Source organism: Peromyscus leucopus, chromosome 4, assembly GCF_004664715.2.
Source record: "Peromyscus leucopus breed LL Stock chromosome 4, UCI_PerLeu_2.1, whole genome shotgun sequence".
Classification (NCBI taxonomy): Eukaryota; Metazoa; Chordata; class Mammalia; order Rodentia; family Cricetidae; genus Peromyscus; species Peromyscus leucopus.
The window spans coordinates 5,434,033-5,454,007 of NC_051066.1; the positions used below are offsets into that span (position 1 = coordinate 5,434,033).

General features: G+C 51.7%; 1 protein-coding gene across 2 annotated transcripts in view; it reads left to right on the forward strand.

The window, feature by feature from the left end:
• Mvb12b (multivesicular body subunit 12B) overlaps positions 1 to 19,975 on the forward strand; it is a 162,787-nt gene that overhangs the window by 52,904 nt on the left and 89,908 nt on the right. For both annotated transcript variants that reach the window (XM_028886052.2, XM_028886054.2), the window contains exons 5-6: positions 5,635 to 5,764; positions 10,943 to 11,065. In XM_028886052.2, coding sequence (XP_028741885.1) covers positions 5,635 to 5,764; positions 10,943 to 11,065 — 253 coding nt within the window. The remainder of the gene's footprint in view (positions 1 to 5,634; positions 5,765 to 10,942; positions 11,066 to 19,975) is intronic.

A 19,975-nucleotide genomic window follows, 5' to 3' on the forward strand; every position in this document is an offset into this window, starting at 1 on the left:
AATGGAACCAGGTGTGGTAGCTCATGTCCGTAGTCCCAACACTTGGGAGGTAGGGGCAGGAAGCTCAGAATTCAAGGTCATCCTTCACTACATAGCAAGTGAGAGGCCAGCCTGGCCTACATGAGACCTCTTCTATTACAAAACAACAACAAAAACCTCAAACAAATAAAAACAAGATTTGAATTAGACCAGATGTTCCAACCACTGAGCAGCACTGCTCTGAGCTGAGCAGCAGAGAACTGTGGAAAATGGAGAAGCTGCCTTAGGATCCTGGGCTAGGGCTGGTTCTGGAGCAGGAGTGGTAAGATAGAGTCATGGAGCCTTTGTGTATCTGAGCTTCTTTATTTGGTGTACAGGAACTTGCTTTATTTGTAATCACTCCTGAGCCCCCTCCACAGCAGTGAGGCAGTGAATAAGAAAGCAGAGATCCCTTTATCTGTGAAATTCCTTTATGGAATTCTGTACCCTGTTCTTTGTTTTTATTTATTTGTGTGTGTGTGTGTGTGTGTGTGTGTGTGTGTGTGTGTGTGTGTGTGTTTTCAGGTTTTCCTTTGTTCAAATGTTTCTGAACCCATTACTTGCTTGCCATTTTCTTGTTCACATTTCAAACTGAACAGCGTCCATGTCTCCAGCCCCTCCAGTGGAACTTATTTCAGCAAAGCACGGATCCCTCACTGACTGCTGTGTCCCAGCAAATGTGGTGCTGGTTGGTTTTACCTGCCACTGTGGCACAGCCTGGAATCACCTTAGAAGGGATCAGATCGGCCTCTGGGCATGCTTGCAGGGGGTTGTCATGATTGTTAACTGACCCAGTCCCCTGGGCAGGAGGTCCTGGGCTGTGTGAGGGCGGAGGTGGGGCTGAGGGCCAGAGAGGCCAGTGATGGAGTATAAACTTGTTTCTCTTATAAACTTGAGGAATCTTGTTTCTCTCTGTTCTTGACTTCCCCTCAGGGACTTGCTGTAGCCTGGGATTGTAAGCCACATAAACCGTTCTTCCTCAAGTGCCTTTGGTCAGGATGTGTTACCACAGCAACAGAAAAAGAGGACACTAACGTTTAACGTTTCATGTAAAGCCCCCATGATAAACACTCCACCCTCATGATGTCATCTTATCTTTAGGAGACCTCCATGGAGATGGGTGTTAGGCCTGCTTTGCAGGCCTAAGATACAGTGACTGTATCTTAGCCAAGCGTAAGAAAATACCCACATACAAACACAGATGTACACACATACACATGCATGCATGTACACACACGGACATACATGCACATGTGCACACATACATGCATGTGCATAAATACACATGGATATATACATGCTTACACATACGCACATACACACACAATACACATGCATGCATGTACATAATCATGTGTATATGCACACACATACAAATGCACATGCATACACACATGCCCACAGATTCATATGCACACACATACACATATACATACACATACACACATACATAAACATGCAGATGCATATACATGCATATAGTATACACACATACAACTGTACACACACACCTACATATACACATGCACGCACACACCTACATATACACAGGCACACACACACCTACATATACACATGTACACACACGCACACAGAACATACACATGTGTGCACATGCATGTGTATACACACATGTGTACTAAGCACCTTGGGCAAACAGAGTTTCTAAGAAGAAGGTTTTTTTTTTTTTTAATAATGGTTTAAGATACAATCTAAGTATCATGTAATTCACCCATTTAAAGTACATAGTCCAGTACTTCTCAGAATAGTCACGCTTGTGCACCACCATCACGGGCCTTTCCTCACCACAGCTGCCCTCAAAGCAGGCACGGACGTCATGGAGACACTGCCCTGGCCGCCCTGCCCCACCAGCTGGTGCTTCCCGTGTAGTTCCGCCTGTTTCTGGTCGTTCCCACACATAGTCGTGTCAAGCCGTGGGAAGTACACAGACAAGAGGACCCCAGTCCAGAGCCCAAGCGGGAACCGGAAGGACCGGCCCTTCCTTCTGACTCTGTCTCTGTGTCCAGGGGTTCAGGCTGGGCCTGCTGCTCATGCTGTGGAACCCCGAGCAGGTCCTCTCAGAATCCTAGCTCAGTTTCCCTGTTCATCAGGCGAGGAGGGTACGTTGCTGGAGCACACTGGTCCCTTGCGGGTTGGATTTGCTGGCCGCTGACCTCCGCAAAAGTCTCTTACTGTCTGCAGCAAAGGCTTCATTTCCTCAGACCACCACGCAGGCCTCAGCCTCTTACTTTGTTTCACTATTTAAATTGTGTTTAATTTGTAGTTTGCTACTTATTAGCAAGCCTGAGTGCTTTTGCAAAGGATTGCTTGCTACCTTTACCTCTTAGGTGAATTCTCTGCTTACAATGATTTGTATTCATTCCTGTTCTGTTTTCTTCCCGAGGTTTTCAAAGTTTTAAATATTTCCTTGATGTTCATTTTGACAGCTAATTGATGTGTAGTATCTTTTGTATGGATATATGGTGTAGCCACAAGGGACTCCACATTCAGCCTTTCCGGTTTGTTGAGCTCATTCAGTGAGGAGGCCTGTTATGGGCTGGTGCTGGGACTGCCGGGCCCAGTGGTTCTGACTGGGAAGCCAGGCCCGTTTGCATCCGCTGCTGTCCCTCAGGTGTCTGAGCACACCTCTAGTCATGGGACTATTTCTCAAAGACTCCCAGGGGACCAAAAGCCTCATGGTCAGCCCAGTATCTCTGGAGAGTACCTAAAGCCTTGATTTCATGAAGTCAGCCAAAAAGACAAGACTCCTGTAATTAATTTAAAATATAGCCTATTGCAGTCCGTACAGCACTTAAACACTGGAGGACTGTTTGTTTTAGTAAAGTGCTGTGTACTCTCCCGTTGTTCATTAGCATGACTGAACACATTTCTATTGACTATGTATAATATGTTTACTTAAAATGAGGCCTGCTTAAGCATGTGTAATGAATGAGTGGATCGTCCTTGACTGAGCTGGCTGCAGATGGAGACATGGAGCCAAGCTGTGGCAAAGGCTCGCAGAATAGCTGCCCTGCGGTTTACCTCAGGGAAGGTTCCAGTGCATCTCCTTCAGGACTTAAACTTGGTAGCAAATGGCGTTAGGTACAGGATTGATATGGCGCCCCCTTCCTCCAGGATGCCATCTCTGCCTCAAGGAGGGTGTTTGCTGTATGTATCATAGACATTTCTATAGCTTGAAGCTTTGCGGCTTGAGCATGTAGCCCTTTGCTTTTGTTTCTGGGGAAAAACTCACAGAATTTGGGCATTTCAGCCTGACTTTTTGTTTGCCTGTTCGTTTGTTTCTTTTTTTTTTTTTTCAAGACTGGGTTTCTCTGTGTAGCTCTGGCTGTCCTAGAACTCGCTCTGTAGGCCAGGCTGGCCTCGAACTCACAGAGATCTATCTGCCTGCCTCAGCCTCCCGAGTGCTGGGATTAAAGGTGTGCACTACCACCACTGCCACTGCCCAGCTTTCTGGCTTTTTAAGAAGACACCCCCTTTCCTCCAAAACGTAGCAAAGACCCAATAATACTGCTGATTTCACCGGGCCGGCAGAACCACCCTCCCCTGCCTGCCTGCAGCAGGACCATGTGTAAATGGTCACAGATTCTGCCACTGGAGGGTCAGGACCAAGCGCAGGTGGTAAGTGCACACAGTGCTGGCTTGCCAATCCCTCCTAGCTGTCCTTCACTGAGCACTTACCATGTGCCTAGAACTGGCCAAGAAATCACGTTCCCACGCAGCATCTCCCACTCTCCTCTGGAGTGGGCTCCACCAGTTCCCTTCTACAGATGGCAAAACCGAGGCTCGGAGGGGTCAAGTGACTCTGAGGTGCCAGTGCCAGCAGTGGCAGAGCTAGGCTCCCAGCCCAGACCCTACTGATGGAGCCAGGTGTGGTAGCACGTACCTGTAACCCCAGCATTTATGAGGCTGAGGCAGGAGGATTACAAGTTTGAGACTGATCTAGGGTGTAGAGTGAGACCCTGTCTCAAACAAAGCTACAGGCAGCTGAGTGCAGAGTGGAGGAAACAGTCTTCCCCAGGGAAGGCATCTCCAGTTGGTCGTCTGATACCAAATGGTGGGCCCTGCAATCGTATACAAACAGGAAACATTATACAGACCCAACAGGTTGTATCTATATATTTAGGAATATATACATAACAACAATTAAAGAAAAAGGCCAGGGGTCATGAATTTAAGAGAGCAAAGGGGATGTGTATAGGAGAGCCAGAGGATGGAAAGGGGAAAATGGTATAATTATTTTAATTTCAAAAATCTTTAAAAAATAAAAAAAAAAGCAACCCACAAATCCAACTGAAAGACTCGTGGTTGCCGGGCGGTGGTGGCGCACGCCTTTAATCTCAGCACTCGGGAGGCAGAGGCAGGCGGATCTCTGTGAGTTCGAGGCCAGCCTGGTCTCCAAAGCGAGTTCCAGGAAAGGCGCAAAGCTACACAAGAGAAACCCTGTCTTGAAAAAACCAAAAAAAAAAAAAAAAAAAAAAAAAAAGACTCGTGAACTGTTAGGAAAAGTTCAGAACCACTGATGAACCACACCACCACCTCGATGGGCACCGTCGTCCATTGCTACAGCTCCAGCCCATTGTGTGTGGGCTGGACAAGTGACAGAGAAGAGCCACACACTGGCATTCCTTCCTGGTCAAAATCAACCTTGGAGTGGCGCATAGCTGAAGAAGAGTTATGTTTCAGAAAGAAGAACTGAGCTCATCAATGCAGAAGGAATGGCAGAATTTGGAGAAGTGCTATTCGTGGTTCCTAGCTACGCGCATCCTACAAACCACAGTGAGAGCGGCGCACAGGAGTGCTGTGATCCAGGCCTTGGGCCCGCGCTGTGGAACTCAGTGCAGTGGCCCTGGGAGCCCACACATGTGCTGCCTTCCAGAGAGGTCTGACTGGGCCAAAGCCAGCCAGCTCCGACGTGCCACTGGATGAGGGCTGAACAAAGCAACAAGGAGCCTCGAGGGGTGGTGATAGTGCAAAAAGGACTGAGAGACCTGCCAGGCCACTGCAGAGCACACAGTCTAGATGTGGATCCAGACAGTGCAGGGCAGGGCATTGTGCGATGATGGAGAAACTTGAATTCAGACCATGAGTTCGGGAATTTCCTTGTTCTTGGTAGAAATGGCAGGGACATGACAGCCATGCCTTCTGGGGTAAAGCTGGGCAACACGACGTAGTGCTGGGAAGTTTGTTCCATATATCCAGACAGGAAAATTAAAGGTGTGTGAAGAGCTGGAGCCAGTGTGCTGACCAGAAGCAGATGGCTCTGCCCTGCGGGTCTCGTTCCTTGGGGTATGCTTGAAGATTTCTATACTAAAAACTGAAAAGCAAGAGCAGCCTTACAGTGGCATGTCCCTGGGTGGTGTCCACAGACGGCGGCAGCGGTGGCAGCAGTGGCAGCAGTTGGGGAGCTCCTTCTCGGCCAGCATGTCTGGGGTCAGGCCCTGGATGCAGGGCAGGCTGACTGGTGTACTCTGTTGCCATCACCCGTCCTTAGGAGCTTCTTCCAGATGACAAGGGTGGCCATCCCTTCTGCAGCCCAAACGGGAGAGGAGGCAGTGTCTCCATCAGACTCACACCTTTCTGTTGTTATTTCCTTAGAGGAGGTGGCCTTCAGGAAGAAGAGGCTATGCATTAAATTTATTCCCCGGGATTCAACCGAAGCTGCCATTTGTGACATTCGCATCATGGGCCGGACCAAGCAGGCACCTCCCCAGTACACATTTATTGGGTAAGTCTCAACCGTGTTTCCACACACGGATCTCCCTCCCCTGAGAGTGTTTGGGCCACTCCTGGGACCACTCCTGCATGGCTCGTGAGGCTCAGCCATAATCCATAGCTCTTGCTGCTCATCACTGACTCTGACCTCAGTCTACCTCAGCTTACAGTGTAGCTCCATCCTAGGCCTTCTGGTCCCTGTACAATCAATCACCTTTCAGGCCCCTCCGCATGCTGCCTGGGTGCTACTGTGGACCTCAACTCTTCACACTGCTCATCAGCCTGGGGCATTTTATGGCCAACCCGTTTGTACCACTGGACAGATCCTGTGTGCAGGGAAGAGAGACAGGCCTGTCCTCACAGAGAGGCTGTTCTGAAAAGAGAGATGAGCAGTGAGCAAGAAGATGAACACGGTCATTTCAGACAGTGAGGGGAATGTGATGAGCTGGCCTACTCCAGTTAAGACAGGAGGCAGGGTTACTAAGCATAGATCTCTGAGTCAGGAGAACCAGCTGTGAAGAGAAGGTTGAACTGGGTGGGCAGAGTGGGAGTGAGTGTGGTTCATCCTGGGAACAGAGGCCCACCTGTGGGCACACCAGGGCTAACGCTGGACCCAGAGGGAAATAGTGGTCCCCTGGGTTTTATTCTAGACACACTGGTTGTAAGTCAGAAAGAAACCCACATATTACAGGACTCTACAATGCATGTCTTCTAATAGCAGAGAGCCTGCTGGAGGCTGGGCCCACTGGGTCCTGGTCACCTGGAGCCTCAGAAGGAAGCAGGGCCTGGTTCCAGAGCAGCTCCGTAAACTCCAAGTGCAGGCAAACCCCAGCTCTTCCCCTTGGACCTCTGGGCCTGAGTGACGGGAAGCCACCCAGGGTGGCTTAAGCAAAAGGAGGCGTTTGCTGGCTGACACAGCAGCCAGGCTTAGGCAGGCAGAAGTAGGAACTCAGAGGATGAGAACACCTCATCTCCTCCCTCTTGGTCCTCTGCTGGGACTCCATCTGACACCTGTTCCTCTGGGGAGGCATGACACTGCTGTCCCTTTGAGCGGCTTCAGAGATTAGCAAGTCTGCCTTCCTGTGGTTCCCGTCACAGTTCTAGATTTCAGTGTTCTTGGTTGTGATTCCTCTGACCGGCATCAGGTGCGGCCCTACCTGGTCACTGTTACCTGGGAAAGGTCATTCCCTCGCTGGCTGGCCTGAGTAAGGACTGCTGCAGTAGAGCTCAAGGAGGAACAGTGAAGGAGGGCAGCTGTGCCAAAATGTGCAGGAGGTCAAAGGTCAGGTGGGCAGGGCTGGGGTGGGGCTGGATGAACCCAGGAAAATGGATGCTTCCTGCACTGAGGTGGTTGCATCTTGGGTCTTGCAGCTGAGGTTCTTCAGCCTCTGCCCCCTTGGATTCGCATACTCTCGTCAAGATGGGTTTAGGCTGGGCGTTAGTGGTACAGCCCCATCCCCTGCACCAAGAAAGAACAGGAAAGGAAGGGCTTGGCCATCCCTCCCACGCCTGCAAATCCTGCTTTGTGCCCTGAGTTAAACTAACTGTGCAAGCAGGTTGAGGGGCGGAAGCCGTGAGCAGAGCGACCTCCCGGCACCCCCCAGGCCCCAGTCACAGGACAGCAGCCACTGCACTTCCACAGTGCACCTGCATCTACTCTTCACATCTCTCTTTACAATACTATTTTAATCATTTGTTTAACTTCATTTTATGTGCATTGGTGTGAAGGTGTCAGATCCCCTGGAACTGGAGTTACAGACAGTTGTGAGCTGCCATGTGGGTGCTGGGAATTGAACTTGAGTCCTCTGGAAGAGCAGCCAGTGCTCTTAACTGTTGAGCCATCTCTTCAGCCCCCCACAATACTATTTTTTAAAAGATGCAATTTTAACTGTTTTAAACAATTCTGAAGAATGGGTTTTTTTTTAAATCAGTATTTGTCTTGATAAACAAAACTAGAATCTTTCTTCCTTGGTATAATTTTTTAAATTGCTGGAGTACAATTTTTATTTCATCTTGAGCCATAACATCCTCTCCTAGAAGACATAGCATGATTTTTAAGTACCAAAGTCACTTAATCTGAGTGCCACATTCAAGGGCCTGAACTTGTGCTCTGAGAGGCAGAAATCTCAGACTGGAAAGGACGCAGCGTCCACTGAAGTACAGGCTGCAGCGGGGTGGAGAAAGGTGGGCTCGCTCTTCTGAGCAGGTTTAGAACACCCCCCCCCCCCGGCTGCACCCAAGACCCACAGAGTAAATGCCTTTTATTTTTGGAAGAAGAGATGCTGTCCCTCAGCTTCCAGTCCCATGGACACCATTTTGGGGTGGCAGAAGTTATCCTGTTTGATTGCCAAGAGTGAGCTTGCCTCATTCACATCACAGGTGTGCAGTGTGGAGCACAGCCACTGTGGCTGCCACACCATGTACGCTGTGCATCTACTCACGGCCGCTGTGGCTGCCACACCATGTATGCTGTGCATCTACTCACAGCCACTGGCTGCCACACCATGTACACTGTGCATCTACTCACAGCCACTGTGGCTGCCACACCATGTATGCTGTGCATCTACTCACAGCCACTGGCTGCCACACCATGTACACTGTGCATCTACTCACGGCCACTGTGGCTGCCACACCATGTACACTGTGCATCTACTCACAGCCACTGTGGCTGCCACACCATGTATGCTGTGCATCTACTCACAGCCACTGGCTGCCACACCATGTACACTGTGCATCTACTCACGACCACTGTGGCTGCCACACCATGTACGCTGTGCATCTACTCACAGCCACTGTGCCTGTCACACCATGTATGCTGTGCATCTACTCACAGCCACTGGCTGCCACACCATGTACACTGTGCATCTACTCACAGCCACTGTGGCTGCCACACCATGTATGCTGTGCATCTACTCACAGCCACTGGCTGCCACACCATGTACACTGTGCATCTACTCACGGCCACTGTGGCTGCCACACCATGTACGCTGTGCATCTACTCACAGCCACTGTGGCTGCCACACCATGTATGGTGTGCATCTACTCACAGCCACTGTGCCTGTCACCATGTACACTGTGTATCTACTCATGGCCACTGGCTGCCACACCATGTACACTGTGCATCTACTCACGGCCACTGTGCCTGTCACACCATGTATGCTGTGCATCTACTCACAGCCACTGGCTGCCACACCATGTACACTGTGCATCTACTCACGGCCACTGTGCCTGTCACACCATGTACGCTGTGCATCTACTCACGGCCACTGTGCCTGTCACACCATGTACACTGTGCATCTACTCACGGCCACTGTGGCTGCCACACCATGTACGCTGTGCATCTACTCACGGCCACTGTGCCTATCACACCATGTACGCTGTGCATCTACTCACAGCCACTGTGCCTGTCACCATGTATGGTGTGCATCTACTCACGGCCACTGTGGCTGCCACACCATGTATGGTGTGCATCTACTCACAGCCACTGTGCCTGTCACACCATGTATGCTGTGCATCTACTCACAGCCACTGGCTGCCACACCATGTACACTGTGCATCTACTCACGGCCACTGTGGCTGTCACACCATGTATGCTGTGCATCTACTCACAGCCACTGGCTGCCACACCATGTACACTGTGCATCTACTCACGGCCACTGTGGCTGTCACACCATGTATGCTGTGCATCTACTCACAGCCACTGGCTGCCACACCATGTACACTGTGCATCTACTCACGGCCACTGTGGCTGCCACACCATGTACACTGTGCATCTACTCACGGCCACTGTGGCTGCCACACCATGTACGCTGTGCATCTACTCACGGCCACTGTGCCTATCATACCATGTACGCTGTGCATCTACTCACGGCCACTGTGCCTATCACACCATGTACGCTGTGCATCTACTCACGGCCACTGTGGCTGCCACACCATGTATGCTGTGCATCTACTCACAGCCACTGTGGCTGCCACACCATGTATGGTGTGCATCTACTCACAGCCACTGTGCCTGTCACCATGTACACTGTGTATCTACTCATGGCCACTGGCTGCCACACCATGTACACTGTGCATCTACTCACGGCCACTGTGGCTGTCACACCATGTATGCTGTGCATCTACTCACGGCCACTGTGCCTGTCACACCATGTATGCTGTGCATCTACTCACAGCCACTGGCTGCCACACCATGTACACTGTGCATCTACTCACGGCCACTGTGGCTGCCACACCATGTACGCTGTGCATCTACTCACGGCCACTGTGCCTATCACACCATGTACGCTGTGCATCTACTCACAGCCACTGTGCCTGTTACCATGTATGGTGTGCATCTACTCACGGCCACTGTGCCTGTCACCATGTACACTGTGTATCTACTCATGGCCACTGGCTGCCACGCCATGTATGCTGTGCATCTACTCACAGCCACTGTGCCTGTCACCATGTATGCTGTGTATCTACTTACGGCCACTGTGGCTGCCACACCATGTACGCTGTGTATCTACTCTTGGTTGTGCTGGTTTGTGGGCTGTGAGCCTCTAGTTTGAGGGTTTGAGGCCATCTTCCCAACTGACCTTGGAGTGAGGCCACATGCTGTGACCCCCAGCTATGAGGGGCCAAATCCTGACATGTGGAAGTGTGTGTGGACTTGAAGAAGAATCCCTCTCATGCTTGGAAGTCAGGCATGTGTCTCCAGAGCCTTTGCCAGCTGCCTCCCCCTGACCACATAGAGTACTTGAGAGCAACGAGATGGTAAAATGAATAGTGAACACATGCCAACAAGCAAGGCAGTGTACCCAGAGCAGGCAGGTGGGCATATCCAGAGCAGGCAGGTGGGCATACCACAGCAGGCAGGTGGGCATGCCCAGAGCAGGCAGGTGGGCATGCCCAGAGCAGGCAGGTGGGCATACCCAGAGCAGGCAGGTGGGCATGCCCAGAGCAGGCAGGTGGGCATGCCCAGAGCAGACAGGTGGGCATACCCAGGTAGGTAAAGATGGCCACACCACACAGAGGGCCTGAGCTGCAACCATGCCAGGCTCGGGCATGAAGGGGGTGAGGGAGCCTGTCTTACACAGGGAGAGTGGTCTTCCTGGGGTTTGAGACAGTGCAAAGACGGTTGGCTTTGTGGCTCAGGCCAGTGCTCCAAGCTCAGCAGCACCTTGAAGGTTTTCCTTTTCTCCTGCAGGGAACTGAACAGCATGGGCATCTGGTATCGCATGGGCAGAGTGCCAAGAAACCACGACTCATCTCAACCCACCACGCCCTCACAGTCGTCAGCTGCTTCCACCCCGGCCCCAAACCTTCCCAGGTGAGGCTTTGCTGAGGATCTCGGGCGCTGCCAAGCCATGCAACAGTTTAGAAAACACCCACTTAATATCTGCTGAAATAGTGCAACATGTAGCTGAAAATTTGCAGGTCTAAACTTGGGCCTTAGAAAGTCATGGTCAGAAATGTGTGTGTTTCGTGTGTACAAAGGCCTCTCGATATTCTGTATCATGGTTATACCACAGGTTCCCAACACAGCCAGAGGTGGAGCTCAAGCTTGGTTGGTCAAGCTGGGCGTGGTGTCTCTTACCCTTAATCCCAGCATTCAGGAGGCAGAGGGCAGAGGCAGGCAGATTTTGAGTTCCAGGCCAGCATGGTCTATGTAGCAAGTTCCAGGCCAGCCAAGGCCACATAGTGAGACCCTGTCTCAAAAACCAAACCAGATTAAACAAAACACAAAAATTGGCTTGCCATTCAAGTGAGCTTATAGACACACGGGTGTGTGTGGCAGCCAGTGACCAGGGCCCTGGCTTCCAGCGGACAGAACTCCCTCTCAGCTCTGCCAGTAGGCCCATCGGAGACCCGCAGGACGGCTTAGCTGCCCATGATGGTTGTGCTTTCCAGGGACTACAAACTAGAAGTCCTTAGAAAGTGGTGAGTTTTCAGGAGACTACATTCGTTACAATAATGATAACTCTGCCGGCGTCGTTCCGGGCGGTCGTCTGTGCTGGGTGAGGTCCACTTGTCTCTATGCTCTTGTCAGCTCAAGTCTGAGTTAGCTGCAGACAGAGCCGCAGAGCCCTCGGGGCTCCACGGCCTTGGATAAATAGAGCCACTCTCCAAAGACACATGTGCTCTGGAGGACCCAGAAATGGGCATCACCTCAAGCAGTTGATAAATCCTATTGTGTGGAATGAAGCTGTTCTAATTTGTTTTCTATTGCTGTGAAGAAAAAACAAACAAACAAACAAAAACCACTGACCAAGAGCAACCTGGGGAAGACTGACTTGGCGTCCATCCTGTCATAGCCCATCATTGGGAAGACAGGGCAGAGCTGACAAAGGCTGTGGAGGAGTGTTCTTTCTCCATGGCTTGCTCCCCGTGCTGGCTGGGCCCTCCATCAGTTAGCAGTAATCAAGAAAGTGCCCCACAGACTTGCGTGCAGGCCGAGCTGATGGAGGCATTTTCTCAGGAGCGGTTCCCTCTTTCCTAATGGGCCTAGCTTGTGCTGACTTGACAAAAACTTACTGGACGGGGTCCCTACTGTCCCAGAAGAAACAGAGAATGTATGTCCTGAGCTTGCCTGTCACAGGAGAGCCAGGTCACCTACGCCACAGCCGGTAGCCCGGAGCTGGTGGGGCTGGAGGGTGGTGTCACCCAGCACAGCCCTTACAAAGCTCTGTGTTTTATGGCCTTGGAGCACAGTTTATGGTTTACAATGGCTGCAAGGAAATTGGATCAGTTCTGTTTTACTTGCCAAATAAAACAAATGTCAAAATAGTCAATATAAAATGTATTCTAATTTGGCTGAGTTAAGCCAGCAGCATTCAGGAGGATCACCTCCTGTATGCAAATGCGGTTGTGTGTTTCTCCCAGTCTCCTCTCTGGCTGGGTGTTGATTTACAGGCAGTGTGTGTGTGCCTGTGCCAGCCTCTTAAGTCATCTGGGTTTGCTGTTTTTATCTTTTGTGAGTTGGCTTTGGGATTTTATTCTTTTCCTATCCAGTATCTTTGATTTTTTTTTTTAAAGAATTGCTAGTTACTTCAATTTTCTACTGAAGACAGGAAGGGGAGCATGCTGGGACTTTGCAGGGACTGACAGCTTTATGGTAACTTGAAGACTCAGCTCCCCCATAGACTACCCCCGCCCAGATTTCCACACTCCACCCCTGTCCGTAACTTCCAGCCCGCTGTGTCCCAGCTCCAGACCCCAGAATTAAGGCAGACTGGCACCTCACTTCCATTCCTGTTTCCTCCTCTTGAGCCCGTGCTCACAGGAACCCTGGGCCTCCCCTGGGCCACCCCTCTGAGCTGCCTGTGCTCAGGTCACTGGGCTAGCCCCTCTACTGTCACAGCACACGCTTCTCCATCAGTGAGAAACCACGTTGCTACCCTCCAGATGACTCCCATCCGTGAGCACTGCCGAGCTTTTCAATCACAAGAGCGCTAAGTGCTTGTGGGGAATTGGCAGAATATAGAACTTAGTAGAAAAACAAAACCCGTTTCCAGTGAGCACATCCTCATAACCTTTGGTTACATTTCCTTTGAGCTCGTTCCCTGTGTACCTTTATGTAGGTGACATCATCGCACATACAGCAAGTTCATGGTTTTCCCAAGGAGCAGTAAATCGCAAACATCAGGTACTTCCCTGGTCTTTGTGTGGGAACACCTGATCTGAGAACCAAAGCGTAGCTGCCAGGAGCGTGGTGGTGGGGTGCCCTCTACTGGCCACCTAGAAGGTGGCAGGATGCACGCTGGGAGGGAGATGGAGTGGGTGGCAGACAAGCTGTCTCATGAGCCTGGGAGTCCGTTTCAAAAGCCAAGAACATGTGCTCTGCCAACACTTGGGTTTAAAGCGTGCCCAGCAGCTTTTCGGAGAGCTGTCGTTTCCAACTTGACTTCAGACAAAAGGGGCATTTGCTGACCTTTTCACAGGTGACAGGCCGTCACCTTCCTCATCCCAGCAGCACCTGAGCCTTCCCACTGCTTCAAGGGCAGTCATGGTGGAACTCGATCTGGGCCCCTCCCTGCCTTCCTAAACAAAGGCCTCAGGGTAGGTAGGATGCTCGTTGGCGATGTCCCGGGAATTGAGCATTGAGTTCAGTGGAATTTGTGTCAAAAGCGGTATAAAATAGCTTGGCAGAACTCACCCTCTGTGCAGTGAGCCCTGGTTTCACCCACAAACCTCTGCCAGGTCTCTGGGGCAGACCACTTTGTCCAGGACCTGGAGGCTAGATCTCCCTCCAGCCAGCAAGCATTCCACCCCTGCCCATCAGTGTCAGGCACATTATCCAGTAGGATGGGGTGACCTGAGGGCTGAGGCCATGTCCCAGCTCCCCACCCCTCTGCTGGGCTGGCCTTAGCTAAGTGAGCCAGCTTTGTGGGGAGGGGATGGTTCCTGTTCTGCTCGGGGCTGCCACCTGGGGGGCATAGGGTATGGATCTTGGTGGGCTGCTGGCCCCAGCTTGCTGAGCAGTGGGGTCAGAAGCTTGATAAAGATGTCAGAGTCATGCTTATCAACCCACAGACGACACAGTCACTAGGGAGAGTGGCTGTGCCAAGAATAGGGGCAGAATCGGATAACTCCACAGCTGCAGCACCCCTGGGACCAGGAGGGAGAAGGCACTGGGTGTAAAGAAAGACCTCCCACAGGTCACGTGGTCCACAGCACAGGGCCAGAAGACTTGGCCCAGAGGTAGTGTGTGTGTGTGTGTGTGTGTGTGTGTGTGTGTGTGTGTGTATTGTGTGTGTGTGTCTGTGTGTGTGTGTCTGTGTGTGTGTTGTGTGTATTGTGTGTCTGTGTGTGTGTCTGTGTGTGTCTGTGTGTGTGTCTGTGTGTGTGTGTCTGTGCGCGCTCGCTTGTGATCTGATCCTGAGCTTGTGGCATGCACCCTGCTGTGTATGGCCATGCTGTGTCCCTGTCACACCTGACAGGTTCGGCAGAGAGTCAAGTAAACTGCTAAACTGCAGTGTGGAATTTTAACCTGAGCACAGGTAGGCAGCTGGCTTCAGCTATTTAAATGGTTAACATTAGAGCGAGCATGAGCGTTTGTGAATGGAGAAGGGGGGAAGCTAAGGTGGCTGGACCCCCGCCCAAGACTAGGTCTCTCCATAACCTTGGGACTTACTACCTTGTTGTGTAGACCCACCTGCCTGTGCCTCCTGGGTGTTGGGACTGGAGACATGGACCACTGCACTGGGTTTTCAACATTTCTTTTTTAAAACAAATAAATAGCCGGGCAGTGGTGGCACACGCCTTTAATCCCAGCACTGGGAAGTCAGGATGATCTCTGTGAGTTCGAGGTCAGTCTGGTCTATAGAGCGAGATCCAGGACAGACACCAAAACTACACAGAGAAGCCCTGTCTCAAAAAAACAAAAAGATATAAATAAATAAATAAATAAATAAATAAATAAATAAATAAATAAATAAGCAAGCCTCACAGAAGTGGGCTCTATGGCTTGATGGAACCACTTGGGGGGGGGTGTCACTAGCTACTGCTGAGGGTTTGGTGGGCAGTGTCCTTCAGATGTTGATATGTGGAAGGCCTGGCCTCTAGTGAGTGTTGGAGGTGAGACTGTGTGTGTGTGTGTGTGTGTGTGTGTGTGTATAACTAGATCATGATAGTGCTGAGTTAATCAGCAACTAATCTACTGATGGATTCGCAGTTGAACAGGTGATTGGGAAATGGTAGACACTGGAAAGGTGGGGCTCAATAGGAAGAAGAGAGTCACTGGAGTCTCTCCCCAAGCCTCCTGCTTTCCGGCCACCTTGAGGTGAGAAGCTTTACTCAGCTACATGTCTCCCTCCACCCCAAAGCAACAGAGCTGGCTGACTATGAAAGCTTTGCACCTGTGAGCTAAACCCTCCCTCTCTGGCATTGTTTATCGGGGATATTGTCACAATAGCAAAGGAGGTGGGGTCTCTCGGACTTCCATGCCAGCGGAGGAATTGTGCTTCTCACACCTTAGTCAGGAAGTGTCCATCTCCCTCCTCTCCTGGCCTGGTCTAGTTCCCGGTTGCTGTGATGAAATACCCTGACGATGCAGCTGAGGAGGAAGGGTTTCTTTAGCTCGTTCTCTGTAGCCTTTAACTCCAGTCCATCACAGTGGAGGCCAGAGCAGCAGGAGGCAGGAGAGTTGGCCACATCACCTCTGGAGCCAGGAGCAGAGAGCTGCGAATGCCGTGCCGCAGGCTTGTGCTGGGCTTGCTTTATCCACTTATACAGGATCCCCTGCCTAGGGAACGGTGCTGCCCACTTTCGTGCTGGGTCTCCAAACATCAGTTCACATACTCAGGATAACTCATCAACACGCCCACAGGCCAGTCTGATTTAGACAGTTCTTCACTGAGACTTCTCCCAGGTGTTTCTAGGTTGTGTCAAGTTGACAAATTAAAACCACCGATTGTGCTCCCTCCCTTAGAAATTCAGGTTCAACAGACACCGTGCTGTGGTAGCCTTGGTCAGTGGTATGTTGGGATGTCAGAGTAGGTGTTGGCCACTGAGACCTGCTCCAGATTCCACAGGTACTGCCCCTTGCACTCAAGTGCTGGTGTCAGTGACAGGGCCTCCAGGAGGAGGAAAGCTTCTGTGGCGTACCTGGGATAGGTGCAGACAGGCCCTGCAGAACGCCCAGGCATCAGTGGTGCTGATGCTGTGTCTCAGCCCAGCACTGGTATGTTTAAGCGGTTGCTGTGTGAGCCCCTCCAGTGCCCATCTGAAATAAGTAGCTAGGGCCCCGAGTGCTGGACATGCTGATACAGTTCGTTTCTGTGTAGACCTTGAATGGGGGCTGCCTAGAAACTGGAACACATGCACACAGTGCTGTGTTTTGCCCTACTCACGGGCCTGGAGTACGAGTCCTTGTTTGCACCCTGTGGTCCTGCAGGAGAAACCCTACCAGGCCTGCCTGTCCTTCATGGACATCTGACCCCCAAGAGTAAGGACTGTCTCACCAAAAGCCACAGAGTGCACTGCACGTTTTCCAGCAGGGGTCATAGCATCATCCCCTCAAGGTGCAGCTGCTTGGAGACATTCCCAGGTGTCAGTCAGCCAAGCTGGCCTCTCTGCCGCCTGGTGCTTGCTGCCTAGAGGTGTTTGGGGATCCCCCAGTGATTTGCCAGCTCCCAGAAAGTTGTCAGTCGGTTTCCAAAGTGTGTTTCTCAGTGACAGACATAATTGTACTGAACTCTTTGCATGGGTATTATCATTCTGTGACAGAGACTCTGAGAAGTGGGGCATTCTGACGGCAGAAGACCTGTCACACGCACTTAGTCTCCCTCTCGGGGACACCACGATTCAGTCACAACTTTTGCATGTCGGTGTCAGGTTTCAAGAACATAGATCCTGCTGACCTCAAAAATGGTTCCATCATTTGGGTCCCGGGGCTGTCATCTAAAAGGTTAATGGCCCTTCCTGAAGGAGATAGGAAATCATGCCACCTGCTCTCACTGTTGTCATATCCCCTGTCACAGCCCATGAGCCAAACAGCATCCTGCCTGCCCAACCCCACCTCCCTGCTGAACCCAGGGCCAAGGTTAGCTGCCTCATGGAATGTTCTGGCCGACTAGCACAGGAGGTCCCCTGCAAGCGGAGTCCTCATGTCTACACACCGACGGCCTCAAATCTTCCAGCTGCCTTCTGTCAGCTTTCAATTACAAGATTATCTTTGCACCACAGATGTATCTGCCACTTCACCTGCTGAGGCAGGACTGGAGTGAGAGGCCCACCCAGCTCAGGGCAGGGAGGCCGTGTCTTCTCTTCCTGTGGTGGCACACACTTCCTGTTCTGCATGGCGGGAGACGGCACTGCAGACTTTTGCCTGGCAGATTCTGCGTAGGGGATGGCTCTGCCCTGAGGGTTGGGGTGAGACGCTGTGGTGTGGTGTAAGGGCCGTCATTTTCAGAAGGGCCATATGCACCCCACCTCCTGGTCAGGCTGCAGACAAGTGTCAGAATTGGTTCCAAGGAATTGTTCCTCCCTGCTAACAGTGAGCAGCCGTGGCATGCTCTGAGTTGGTCTTCCATGGTGAGCCACGGGCAAGTCGGGGGTGGGTGGCCGCTCTGCCCTGGTCCTGTCCAGAGAGCATGGGGCTCAACACCACTGCAGTGTGATTTTCTTTCCTTCACAAAACCCACCCAGATTTTGTTTTATTTGTTTAGTGAGATGCTTTTTAAGGTGCATACCATGGTGTAAAGCTTCTTAACCCAAGGTGCACAGATGTTTGCTCTGAAGTTTGAATCCATTGTGTGCCTCACACCACTCCCTAGAGAGGACCAGCAGCTGGCTGCTAGAGGAGCCCCAGAGCTGGGGCAGGGGTAAGAATGCTGCAGGGACCAGGCCTGGGCTCCAGAGCTGGGGTGGGGGTGAGGCTGCTGGGGGTCAGCAGCGACTCCTTCTGGCAGCCACTATGAGAGTGCCCATCTGTGCTAGCCTCTTCCCTCGTGAGGAGTTGGGCTGGACATCCTCCTGGCCGTGGTGCCCCCGAAGAAGACTGGCCGTGGTGCCCCCTAAGAAGACTGGCCGTGGTGCCCCCGAAGAAGACTGGCCGTGGTGCCCCCTAAGAAGACTGGCCGTGGTGCCCCCGAAGAAGACTGGCCGTGGTGCCCCCGAAGAAGCAGCGGCGATGGTGGTGCGCTGGCACCGTGAGCTGGAACCTTTCAGCTGTACCGTTTCTTCGGATACAGGAAGCGGTTGGGGTGAAATGTGGCTGCAGACTGGTTAAGAGCTCTGAGTCCCAGGTGGCCAGCATGTGGGAAGTAATTTCAGAACGCATGTACTGACCGACTGTGACCGACTGTGATGTGAGCTGGTGCAGAGCTAGCCGCAGTATGCACTTACCATCTTCTTTTCACCTCTCGTGTTGTCTGTACAGCGCTCCTGTCCCCCAGCCCCAGCAGCAGCGCCCACACAGCAGAGCTGGGCTGCCCAGCCCTGTCTCGGGGACTTTATGAGCAGTAAACAAGCACCGGAACAATAGCTCCATGGGGCAGGCACAGCTGTCAGCCCCATTTCACGTAGAGAAATGGATATTAAAGGAATGAGGTTCCTTTCCTAGTGTCCGCAGATGCTACGTCAGAGCCCAGATCTCAGCCCATAGGCCAGCCCCATTCAGCCTGCAGGCCTCCCCTGTGCCCACAGCCTGTGACTGCATGGCCCCAGGCTGTTGAGTTTATTGAGCTTTCATTGAGAACTGGGCCTGCACCCGATTGAGAGACAGCCCTCTGGCACGCCACTGTCTTAAACAGGCAGCTTCTCCAGGCTCCAGACCAGCAGTTAGAGTGGGAAGTGGTGGCAGGGACTTCCTAAGGGGCTGGAAGTCGCCTCCCCAGGCCCCCTGGCTGGATATGACATCAGCATCTGAATTCACACTAAAGGGGTCCAGTGTGGTGCCCTTGAGCTGTAGCTGCTGGCTGAAGGCAGTACCATCCATACCCAAAGGTCCCATGCCATCACCCCTTGCACAATTCCACCACCCCACTACAGCAGGGTTCCGGGCAGTATTGTTGGTTCCAGACCAGAGTGAGTCTTGTGAAAGCCACCTTCCCAGTAAGGTGCTGGTGACCAGAGCCTTTGACCACTTCTGAAGCCAAACCCAGCTTCGTGCTGGTGTTGGGGAATTTTGAAGGAGAAATTTCATTAGAATGCAGTTTGGTATTGTTCGGTATGAATGATGACTTTAGGCTGAGCAATACACTTTTAGATATTAATTTTTAATATGGCGTCTTGGGAAGTCAGGGCTTCTGTTTAATGAAGAATTGACTATTAGTCAATATGGCTCCTACCTCTGAGCCACGGCGGCTGTCAGTCCCTCACACCGGGTTTTAACAAGGTGTCTGCTGCTTGCACACTTGCTAGAACGCTGTGCTGTAGTTGGTGTGGCATGGCGAGTGTCTCATTTCTCACAGTGATGGTTGTGTAGCTTCTGCATAGAGGTTGTCCTGGAAAGCTGGGTTGTGGGTGCCAAGTCCTTCCTGAGGCTCGCTCTCCAGTCACCCTGCTCTTTGTGCGGTCAGCCCCCAGCTTTGGAGAAAGGCCTTTTTCAGGATTATGAAAATAGTTCTTCGTGCGTCAGGCCAGATTTATCAGCTCACTTTGGGGTTGGTTTTGTGAACCTGGCCACTTAGAGGAGGATGTTTTACCTTTTATCAGAGTGGAAGCTGACAGTCTCTGTGCAGGTAGCTCCGTGGAATATTTCACTTGGGTCTCTAGTGGAAATCTGAAACAGTAAAAA